The 12579-nt window shown below is 33.7% G+C and overlaps 1 protein-coding gene across 1 annotated transcript; it reads left to right on the top strand.

The window, feature by feature from the left end:
- Positions 5711 to 6833, top strand: LOC107615590 (transcription factor EGL1-like). The gene is made up of 3 exons (XM_016317641.1): positions 5711 to 5808; positions 6141 to 6368; positions 6695 to 6833. The coding sequence occupies exons 1-3, from the start codon at positions 5711 to 5713 to the stop codon at positions 6831 to 6833; spliced, it is 465 nt and encodes a 154-aa protein (XP_016173127.1).

Raw genomic sequence — 12579 nt, 5'->3', positions numbered from 1 at the left:
AAATTCATTAGGTATTTTGAAAAAATAATTTAAATAATAAATAAATATATTAAAAGTAGTTTATAAATAAATTATTTTGTGTTTGGATTTTTAGTTTTAAAAGTATTTATTTTATAAAAATATGGTAAAAAATAGTAGTATTATGAGAGAAATTATTTTTTTTAACTTTTCTATAAACTCGTAAATAGTTTCTTATAAAGCTACAATTTGGTTTTGAAAATTACACTAAACATTAATATTACTACTTTTCATAAGTCAAAAGTTCAAAAAGTTACTTTTGAAACTTCCGAAATGGACTCTAATTTAGTTGGTAACTAAATACAAAGAACAAATAAATATTTAGCCCAACTAAATATCCAAGTACTTTTGTATTAAGTTCAACCAAGTAGGTTCAATACTAAAAAATTCACTCTCATTAATGAGAGCATATCCGAAACTATTTCAATTCACGCTAGATTATGAAAACACGTTCATTCTTCTAAGTCAAACATGCAACAAAAAAAATTTTAAATCTCTCTCAAAATTTCTTAAAAATCTTTCAAATTCTTTGTAGAAACTACTACAAAATGGGGTGGTATATTTAAATTCATCAAACAAAAATACCCAAAAACAAAAATAAAGATTCCGTAAAGTACTGAGAAAACTATTGTTATTATGTTCAGTTAATTTCTCGCAGATCTCGCGTTTCTTTTAGTTCGATTTAAGGTTTAGCGGATCAAGTTTGTTCATTTAGTAGCTTGAGCTTCTCTGATTCTATTTTTTCTTGTTTTTCTTCGTAAATAGGGTATCGAATGAAACCGTGTTGTTAGCTTATTGGTTTTGATAAATAATTCGGTTCATCTCTTAGTTTAATTAAATTCATTTGCATGTAGAAATGAATTGAAATATGTTTTTCTTGCTGATTGAATGTTTATGACGTTTTGTTCAAATCTGAACCAAATTCAGTTCATTTGTGAATTGAGTTAGGTTCACTTCATACTACTGTTAAGTATTGACCAAATTTGTTATTCCTTAAGAAATTTAAGTTCATTTCTTAGTTTAATTTACATTCATTTGGTTTGGTTTTGCTTGAATTTGCTGAACTTGTTCATGTGATGTTGTTTGGTTAGTTTTTGTTCAAATCTAAACCAAATTCGGTTCATTTGTGAATTAAATGAGGTTCACTTGATGCTGTTGTTAAATTAATGAATTGAATTTGCTTTTCTTGCTAATTGAATGTTTATGACTTTTTGTTCAAATCTGAACCAAATTTAGTTCATTTGTGAATTGAGTTAGGTTCACTTGATACTATTGTTAAGTATTGACCAAATTTGTTATTTTTTAAGAAATTTAAGTTCATTTCTTAGTTTAATTTACGTTCATTTGGTCTGGTTTTGCTTGAATTTGCTGAACTTGTTCATGTGGGGTTGTTTGGTTAGTTTTTTGTTCAAATCTGAATCAAATTCGTTTCATTTGTGAATTAATTGAGGTTCACTTAATGCTGTTGTTAAATTAATAAATTGAATGTGTTTTTCTTGTTGATTAACTCTTTATGACTTTTGGTTCGAATTTGAACCAAATTTAGTTCATTTGTGAATTGAGTGAGGTTCATTTGATGCTACTGTTAAGTATTAACCCAATTTGTTATTCCTTAAGAAATTTAGGTTCATTTCTTAGTTTAATTTATGTTCATATAATTTGGTTTCGCTTGAATTTGCTGAACTTGTTTATATGAGATTGTTTTGTTAGTTTTTGTTCAAATCTGAACCAAATTCGGTTCATATGTGAATTAAGTGAGGTTCACCTGTTAAGTATTGACCAAATTTTTTATTCCTTATAGCAAAAATAAAAAAGATGACCATCTCAAAAAAGGAGAAGCCGCATTATAATATAAGCATATACACATTAAATCAACTCTATTTTGTATCATAAATATATCATAATATAATGTTTCAAATCCTTGCAGAAAACTCACGATTTGAGATGCTCAACAAGATCGATAGCTAGGGTGTTGACTGAATTGAGTGAGAAAAGAAAACTATTGTTGAAGAAATGGGATTCGGTGCACTTAGACATATTCCAGAATTGAATGTCTTGCACAAGTTATTGAGGGAACTAATTCTTTGCTTTGATCTCTATCATGGATTCTTGGACACTCACTATGGCAAAATCTATATAACCCCTGCCAAGATTGGAGATGAGCTGGGCCTAAATTCAGGCGGTATTATACTTTCCATCTTTTACATTTGTATTTTTCTTTTTGATCTTTTTGTTATTTTTATATTAATTTATTTATATTAAAATATTTCAGTTCATTCATTCAGTATTGACAAAAAAATTTATTCCTTAAATAATTTCGATTCATTCTTTAGTTTATTTGAGGTTCATTTGGATACAGAAAAAAAATTGAGCCTTTTTTACTGATTTGTTTATATTAAAATATTATAGGGGATCATTTTCCTGAAAAAGTTGTGTACAACAAACTAAATGAGTAGCAGAATGAGATTGTTGATAGCTTCAAAGGTGCTACTTTCGCATCTTTGACAAAATCTGTGATTGATATGAGTGTTAAAGGGGAGGAAAACTTGTTGAAATTCAAGGCGACTTTCATCGTCTTCGTCCAGAAATGCTTCTTGTTGTCGACAAAAGTAAGCACAGTCTCCCCGGACCATAAACTGCCTGCCCTTCATGTGGAGACAGTCCGACTATGGAATTGGGCGTCTCATGTGTTGAGCTTCCTAATCAAGGGGATCAAAGCCCAGAGAGCAGGACGCAAACTTTCCATTGACGGCTGCGTCTTTGTGTTAATGTTAATATATTTTCATGAAACGAAGTTCCCTCATCCAGAAGCACATGACGCTCCCGGGCCACGATGGGTGGCGTACTGGACATGGAGGAGACTGGTTGACTAGATTGCTTTTGAGGCAAACAATGAAATGGTATATAAAAAAAATTATTTCTCTTGAAATTCCGGTTCAGATGCTTCTAAATTATTGTGCTAACTAAATAAGTTTCTATTTTAAAGGATTATGAAAAGAGCAGAATCTAGGGGGAAGAGATAGAAGAAAAGAAGGAGAAAACGAAGGAAAAGAAGAAAGAAAAAAAAGAAATTTGTCATCTTGCACTCGTCTTCAGAAGAAGTAACTTTTTTTGAATCTGATTATAATTCTCACAATCACTTATCGAAAACTATCTATTTATTTAAAGTTTTATATAATTATTTTAACAAAATTTTTTTGTATGTGTTGCAGAGAAGAAGAAGAAATGGAGAAAACACTGCCAAAGAAAAGAAAACAACTGCAAAGAGTGGCGAAAAAACAAAGCAAAAAAGGAAGATTGTTCAGACAGATTCGGAAAGTGAAACTGAATCCGAAGACGAGTAAGATTCAGAAATGATTATTTTGTTGTTATAAATATATATTATGTTTTTATTGATTGAGTCTTTTTTACTGCTTGTTCAAATCTAAAATAATTTCGATTTATTTGTGAATTAATTGAGGTTCACCTGATTATTTGATAAGTATTGATAATTTCAGTTCATTTCTAAGTTTATTTGAGGTTCATTTGGTTTAGTTTCACTTGGATTTGCTGAAATTGTTCATGTGTGCTTGTTAAGTTAGTTATATACATATGCTTCACTTGACTGTTTGTTTCTCTGCTTGTTTTCGAACATGGATTGTATGTTCAAATCATTAAAAATTTCGGTTCATTTATTTTTTAATTATGGTTCATCCTGATTTTAAAATCAAAACTTTTTGTACGAATTGTCACAAGAAGAAAAAGGAATGAAAAGAAAAATGACGGTGCTGAAAAACAAATGTTGCTCTAGATGATCGTGACTCGGTGGACGCATGATATGATTTATTGCAAACGTAAGATTATGTTTCTTATATAAAGTTCTTTTTCTTTCTCTGCTAACTTTTCCTAAAACCTCCTGTAATTTCTTTGGTTTTACTTAATAATATTTATTTTTTTGCTTAGACTACCGACTATAAATTTGTCCAGCGAAAGTGAACCTAACTTACAAACACAGACGAGCTTGGCACAGTCTGTAAATGCAGCGACCAATACCAAGTAATTCTTCTTAACATTTATTTACTTTTTCTGCTTTTAATTAGAATATATTGGTTGACGATTTTAATTTCGTATCTTTTTTATTAGAAAAAATACCCCTGAATCCCCAGTTACAATTTTTAGAAGAAAAAATGGCATGAAAAAAGAGAAAAATAGAGTTTACAACTTCCAACTATGTAAGTTGAAATACTTATGTTGGTCTTTTAAATTTAGGTAATAATTTTTGTTTAATTATTGTCACAGATTTTTTTTTTAATTATCAGTAGCCAAACACCTGATTCTCAACAACAAATCCTTGTGGTTTAAGAAGAAATTCAATCTCAATCTCAGGCTACGTAAGTTTTCCAATTTACTATCCTATTCTAATCAATGTGCTGCTTTAATTTAGTGCAGATTTTCAATTTACTTTCCTATTCTAATCATTCAACATTAAATCCTTTCTTGTTTACCTTCATCATAGTTGCAATTACTCTTCCAAGTTTTCTTGTGGAAGAGATAAAACAACAAAAAACATTTACCTCTGTCCCTTCGAAAACTCAAACAGAAGAAGCTTCTGTTAATAAGTAAGTTCTACTTAATTTTTTTTAGTTTTGATATTAAAATTATAAAATCACCGTAATTATTATTATAGTCATCATAACATATACAAATATACATAAAAGAGTTTAGAATAGTGTTATTTAATCTAGATCGGATCAATGAAAGGTGGAAGAGCTACTTCCACGAGTTATTTAATGAAAGGCATAAGACTCTTCCGAGCCTTGGTCGGTTATGCACAAGGGAAGAAGATCAAAACTTTGACTACACTACAAGAAAAAGGGCCTATTGGTACACTTTTTTCTTGCCACACTTTAAAAACGTGGCCAAAAGTGGTCAATGGCCACGCTTTTATGAGGGTAGCCACTGATTTGTGATTTGGCCACGCTTTTATGAGGGTGGCCACTGATTTATGATTTGGCCACCCTTTTTTTTATCACAGTTCAAAAGCGTGGCCATAGAGGGAAACAGGTACGCTTTTAAAGCGTGGCTAGTTTGTAAAGCGTTCCTATATCCTCTAATTATTTGGGAGCCTAAAAAAAACGTGGCGATCGGTTCCCACTTGAAATTTAATTTCTCACTCAAACACTTAATTTCTTTTTCAGAACATCCATCACTCAAAACAGCCCTCACTTAGAAGTGAGAACCCAAACCCTCGAATCCTCTTCATCACTCAGCTAAGAACCCTAAACCTTCGCAGCCCTCTCTTAGCTCGTAGCCCTCTCAGCTCGCAGCCCTCTTCATGACTGAGAATCCATCTTCATCTTTCAGCTCGTAGCCCGCTCTCAACTTGCAACCCTCTATCCTTCTCTCGCAACCCTTTATCTCTCTTTCTCAACTCTTGGAAACTTCAATCGGTGTTGCCTCCGTCGGCGCACCCTCCATTGGCGCGCCCTCTGTCAGCGCTCACTTTCGCTCGCAAGGCCTCCATTGGCGCTTGCTCTCTCCCGCTCAAATCTTACCTCCGTTGACATTGACTGAATCATCGCTACCTCTCCCTCAATCGGCGCTCAACCCTCACTATAACACAAGAAGGTACGGATTTAATCCCTTTTTGTTTCTCTATTTCAACCCTCACCATAACACTGATTAATGTTTTCCTGAACCCAAAGAATGAGAAATGTTGCTGGAGAACTTCAAAGAACATCTTGCTTTGTCTGTGAGAAGCATCCAGTGGAGCTATGCAATATTCTGTTCTACTTCATTTACCCAACCCGGGTACTAACTTCTAACTAATTGTTTCCTAGAGTTTCAGTTTTGTTTTGTGATTTTTTTTCATTTTCTGTTTCTTGAATATGTTTTGTTTGTGAAAATACCTCAATGGACTTCATATGACGAGACACATCATGACTTGTTTTTTCTTCTTCTTCTTCTTCTTCTTCTTCTTCTTCTTCTTCTTCTTCTTCTTCTTCTTCTTCTTCTTCTTCTTCTTCTTCTTCTTCTTCTCTAATGTGAACAACTCAATACAATAGCTTCTTAGACAACACCATAATTCAATAATACTACTATTCAAAATAAATTTCTTTCTATTCATCATGCCTATTTAGCAGGGTGTTGAGTTGGGGGGAAGGATATTACAATGGAGACATTAAGACAAGGAAAACAAGTCAAGGAGTGAAACTCAATTCTGATCAGATAGGGTTGCATCGGAGTGAGCAGCTTCGAGAGTTATACAAGTCTCTCAAAGCTGTAGAAGCCATTCCTCAAACCAAAAGGCCTTTAGCAGCACTGTCTCCGGAGGATCTCACACATACAGAATGGTACTATTTGGTTTGCATGTTGATGCGTGAGCATCTTTCCTATCTTTTCCTAGTGAATTTGCATTCGAATTTGTAAATTTAATCAAGATTTAAATACTTTTTAGTCACTCTAAATTCTACTTTGAGTTGTGTGCAATTTTATTTATTTCAGGTAGCATTCGGATGGAATTGATGGAGTTTTTGGAGAAGAAGAGAAGAAAGTGAATGATGCTGTCAACCATGACCTCCTTGCACTCCAACAAAAATAACTTGACCTACAGATGTCCAATTGATGTGATTTTAATGGCATTGGAAAGCTAACTTCCATAACTTTCGATGTATAATAGTATACACTTCTTTTATAGCATGCTCAGCCATACTGGCGCCCAACTTGGCTTTTTCCAAGTTGGGTGCCAGAAGAAGGATCTACGCGAGTTGTATGCTGCATTCGTGGTGCCTAACTTGGAAAAGACAAAAAGGACGCCTCAAAGCATGCTGCTATAGTGGCGCATAACTTGGGATTTTCCAAGTTAGGCGCCAGCTCAATGATTTGCAATGGTCACCACGCTCATCAAGGCTTCAATGAAGACATTATTTAATTTTGATTTAAAACTTTAATTTATTTATAAATAGAAAAAGATATTATTTAGTTTTAGAAAATATATTTTACATTAATTAGGATTAGATATAAAAGGGAAAAGAATTAGCCCTTCGGGATCTTCTCTCTTATCTCTTACCTCATTCTGCACTTTACAATTTTACAGAATTCTAGTTTTCTCTCTGAACCATGAGCAACTAAACCTCCACTGTTAAGGTTAAGAGCTCTATTTTTGGTATAGATTGATACTATTATCTTCTATTTTAATTAATGTTTTAATTTCAATTTCAAGAATTGTTTTCGTTCTTCACCTTATGAATCTGAGTGGAACGGAAGTATGACCCTTATTCTAATTGAGTTCCTGTAAACCTTGGAAAAGCAATTTACCTGAACAACATCTTGAAAACAAATTTTCCTAAATCACTAATTATCTGGACTTAATGGGATACATGCATATAATCCGCTTATATTTGGATAATTAGGGTTTCTATAGCACATAAACTAGTCTTGAACTTAACCCTCTAATTGGAATCAAGTGACAAAGGAATTGGCGGTTGATGAAGGTTAGAGGAGACTAAAAGGGTCTGAGGAATTAGGGTTTAGTCACATATAGTTTGCCATGAATTAAATATTGCATGATTAAAATAGTTGGTAAGAAAACTTAATCCGGAAAATAAATATCTCTGAAACCTTAACTGTTTTACACATATATTTCACAACCCATTTACTGCTTACTTTCTAATTTTCTGAATTTACTGTTTGATGCAATTGAACTCTCAAAACACCATTTTCCGTTTGTCTAACTAAGTAAATCACGCAATCGTTGTTGCTTAGTCCATCAATCCTCGTGGGATCGACCCTCATTCACTTGAGGTACTACTTGGTACGACCCGGTGCACTTGACGGTTAGTTTGTGGGTTGTAAATTCCACACCAAGTTTTTGGCACTGTTGCCAGGGAGTTAGACGCCAGAGAGTAGACCCACATGAAGTTAGGCGCCACTCCAAGTTAGGCGCCAGCTTCAAATTGTTACTGATGAGCGGATATTTTATACATTTTTTGGCATCATTTTCATATAGTTTTTAGCATGTTTTGTTTAATTTTTATTAAGTTTTCATAAGTTTTAGTGTAAAATTTTACATTTTTGGATTTTACTTTGAGTTTTTGTGTTTTTGTGTAATTTAAGGTATTTTCTGGCTGAAATTGAGAAGTTGGAGCAAAAGTCTGATTCAGAGACAGAGAAATCAATGCAGATGCTGTCCGGATCTGACCTCCTTGCACTTGGAAGAGCTTTTATAGAGCTATAGAATTTCAAATAGAGCGTTCTCAATGGATATGGAAGGATGACTTCCAGAGCTTTCCAGTAATGTATAATACTCCATACTTTGATTCAGAATTGAAGGCCCAAAACTGGCGTCCAACGTCAGCCTCCTACCCCAGTCCAGGCGTCTAGTGCCCACAAGGAGGAGACCAGCGTCTAAACGCCCAAAGAGGACCCCCTAGCCAGTGTTCAATGCCCTAGAGGCCACCTAGCACGTGGATCTCATCAAAGCTCAGCCCAAACACTCACCAAGTGGGCCCTAGAAGTGGATTTTAGCACTAAAAGACTGTTTTACCATTTCTTATGTAATCCTTAGTCATTAACTTAGTATTTAACGAACGTTTACACGATCTTCAAAGGGAGATCTCCCATATTTCGTTTTTCACATTGTATTTTCTATCAGTATGAGTTTCTAAACCTCCTAGGTTCGTTGGAGGAGCCCTGCTGAGTTTTATGGATTAATAAAAGTATTACTATTTCTCTTCAGTCCGTGTTTGATTCAATTCTAAGATGTATCTTCGTTCTTCAACTTGATGAATGGGATGACCTGTGACAATCATCTTCGTTCTTCATACTAAGACCGCGTGCCTGACAACCACCCATGTTCTTTGTAAGAACCGAATTTTTCACGGATAAAATCATTTAAATGCCCAAATTAAATTCCGGAAAGTTAGTATGAGAATTTGGGGATTTAGATATGATTTTTGAACTCAGTAGGTCCTTTCGAGTCAGAAAATGTATTTTCTGCAAAAAATCGTAAAAAATCACGAACCGGCAGTCAAACCAGTTGAACCGGTTCAAGTCTACCCGGTACTGCGCGAAAAACAGTGAGAACGGTCAAACCTCTTAGAAATACACTAGAAATGGAAAACCGAGCGTTAGTGTTAAAGGTTTGGCCCAGAGTTGAGCCAAATGTAACGTCCCGTCTAGCAAAATACCTTGCTTAAGTCAGGGTATTTCTACTAGAAAGAACATTACGTAACCTTCTCTAGTATTAACTACTTAATTATCGAGCCTTTGTATCAAGTTCGCGTTTCAATTTTAAGAAAATGTCAGAAAATTTTGGTTTTATTCATTAAAGTCATGTTTCAAAGATTTCCAACAAATAATAATCACATAAATATTATTCATAATAATTCTTATACAAAAGAAACCAAATGAAATTCAAATACAATATACTAAACCTACCCCTCTATGTAAAATAAAATCTCAAGGGATAACAGCGAGGGGACTCTATGAAAGCAAGTAAAACCATAAAGAAAACCTACTAATCGCTCGTAGCTTCAAATTATGTCTTCAAACCTATGTCACTGAAAGGGTGGAAAATTTGGGGGTGCGAACCAAACCACATGTTCTCAGTAGAGATAGAGAATGCCATGAAAGTAAAGAATAAAATGCAAATAGTTAATTTCATTTAGAAATATTTAAAAGAAAACTGTTTTTATTTGCAGTGATCTTTACTCGCCTTATAAACCTTTTATTTTAAAAACCAACGGCATAACATTCAAAAATCCAAAATCATATAAAGCATCAGTTAATTATCCAAAATTCTAAACCCATATTTTCCTTTATAAAAATCTTGGAAAGCTTTCCTAGGCCGTATGAATGACTAATCTGTTCCAAGCATAGGTTCATTAAGTCTATGCTAAACCAGCTCAATCTTTCATACTTACTAAACCTCAAATACAACTCAATCACGACCTCAGGCCCAAGCAATTCAACCAACACCCAATTCACCACAACCCAACCAATCAGTTACAAACACAAGTAATGAGGTTCAAACACAATCAAGAGCAATTATATCAAGTATAGCAATTAGCAGTTAACATAATTATTCACTTAGGCAAACCAATTACAATATACACACCCAAACAATGTCACATAGATGCATATGACGAATGTCTAGTCCTAGTGCAGGTAATGAGCTCATCTGTCGGTTTCAACCCGCTCCCGACGTAACCCAGCATTACTAGCCGGATATGGCTTTCCTGTTGGCTATACCCATGTGTACAGGAAATAACCCCTCTGCCACCACAGGGTCCACTGCACACAGGAAATAACACATCTGCCACTGCAGGGATGTACGCCGACACACCTTCTGTATACAGGAAATAACCCCTCTGCCACTACAGAAATGGAATAGGTGGTCACGGTACTTCTGTAGCAGGAAATAACCCTTCTGCCTTACAGAATTAAAATATGGATCTGTACCGCAGGAAAGCATTCTCAGTGGTCGCACCACTATCTATCTAACTGCCTCAATGCAGCAGATCATCACATAAGCATTCTTATTACCAACATTCATTATCATTCTCATTATTCATCATCACTTTCATATTCTTATGCAGTACCACTTTCTTCCTCTGTTCAATCATACTATACAAACTTTACATCTTTCCTTTTTCTTTACTAATTACAAATACGCAAGCGGGACAAGACCCACGCCCTTGCCAAAAATCTCGTATACCAAATAATCTCTTCTTAAAAGAATCATTGAAGTTATTATCATTAAATAAGCCTTAAATATTGATTTTGATTAAGTCCTTATACTTTTATAAAAACTTGGACATAATCTCCTTTAAAAATAGGACTTAGCCACCCTTACGGGTCCCAACCAAACAATTTACCAAACTCTTTTCAACCTCTCCAATATTAAATCAATTCAGAATCAAACAAATTCCAACATTGAATCAGCCCTATGACGCTAAGGTTCATCTTTAATTTTATGAACTTATAACTCTCACTCAGACATTCTCAACACTCTATCTTCTTTTTTGTTTTTAATATAGCAAATAAACTCGAAATTGTGCAAACTTTATGTTTAGGCGTTCATCTTGAAATAAGCTTTGTAACAAATCAAAGATCATAATTTTCTGGTTTCTCTAACCTTAGGAATAGAGGAAAAACTGTGACTTCTCTGCAGTGCGTAAACCCAAAAAAACAGTAGCAGCATGTGATATTCAAAATTCAATATAAAATCCAAGTTAAATCCAATGAATTTAAAAATTAATGTAGTACAACTTTACTCATCCTGGTTCCTTTTTCTATTGGTTCTGAGTTAATACCATTTTTAATGAAGAAGTTAGATAACCTGGAAGTTAAGTAAAAATGAGTCAGAATCTGTTTTAGAAACCAACAAGCTTGGTACTTTCCAATTTGAACAACTTTTATTAAAAAACTCAAATTAAACTAAATTTTGGTTTGGAAATTCCTAGCTCATCCAGAAACAAGTGTGTCTTGGTTGCAACCCAATTGCTATTCAATTTTAAGAGTTACAAGCATTGGAAGTTGGTGCATAGCTTGCTGAAATCTGTTTCTTTTCAGCTTTGACCACCAATATTCAAAAATTCACAACTCCCAATCCTCAACTCCTAAAATTCTGAAGTTTTAGAGAAATAAAGAAAGTTAATAAAATTTTATAACAAAATTGGTTTCACTCCAAAAATCAACCCGTAGAAGTCGCAGCAAGACAAACAATTTGCTGCCCTGTTTAACCTTTTCTGCTGCAAGACAGATTTAACAACCTAAATTTTAAAAATATGCCATAAATTGTATATTTAATAAAAAGGTCCCAAATTTTCCAGTTTATTTCCTTATATTCCCAAGTTTAGCCCAGACTTAGCCTCATACAATTCCGATCATTACATAATTAGTTATAACTTTTCAAAGTTGCTGACTTAGTTTAGAAATTATGCAGAAAATCATATTTTAGAATTCAACTTTGAAAAATCATAACTAATTCTCTAGTTGATACGAAACCTTCAAAATTAAATTTTCACAATTATACTTAATATAATTTACTTAACATTCAAATTCTTATCATTTCAGTCACTATAGAGTCACTGATTCACTTTCAAAGTTGCCGTTTAATTTCAAGAGAACCTGATTTTCAGCAAACCATTTAGTATTCAAAATCCAACCCTTCAATACCCCTCAAAACCAATTCCAAATCAACCACCAACCAAGTTCATTAACATTACAATATACCAAATAATAGCTCAATGGCAACAAATCCAACATAACCCATTAAAATTCAGGAATTCTCAACAATTAGTCATCAAACAATTCCCAATCCACATAATCAATCAATATCACTAATCAACAATTTCAAATCACAATCTCAACCATTCCAATCACAATTTTAGCCATAATTCAATATTCATATAATCAGTCAATTACTCACAGGTATTAAATCTATTTGTAGTTATTCAATAAACCTTGTAGGCATTCTTAAATTGAAATCGTTTTAAACCCCTACCTCGATGTCGCATTAACCACACAAAATTGGAAATGCAACAACCCTCTAGGTTCTAACGCGAGGATAACAGCATC

The sequence above is a fragment of the Arachis ipaensis genome, chromosome B09, assembly GCF_000816755.2.
Source record: "Arachis ipaensis cultivar K30076 chromosome B09, Araip1.1, whole genome shotgun sequence".
Taxonomy (NCBI): Eukaryota; Viridiplantae; Streptophyta; class Magnoliopsida; order Fabales; family Fabaceae; genus Arachis; species Arachis ipaensis.
This window is presented reverse-complemented; position numbering and strand designations above follow the sequence as displayed.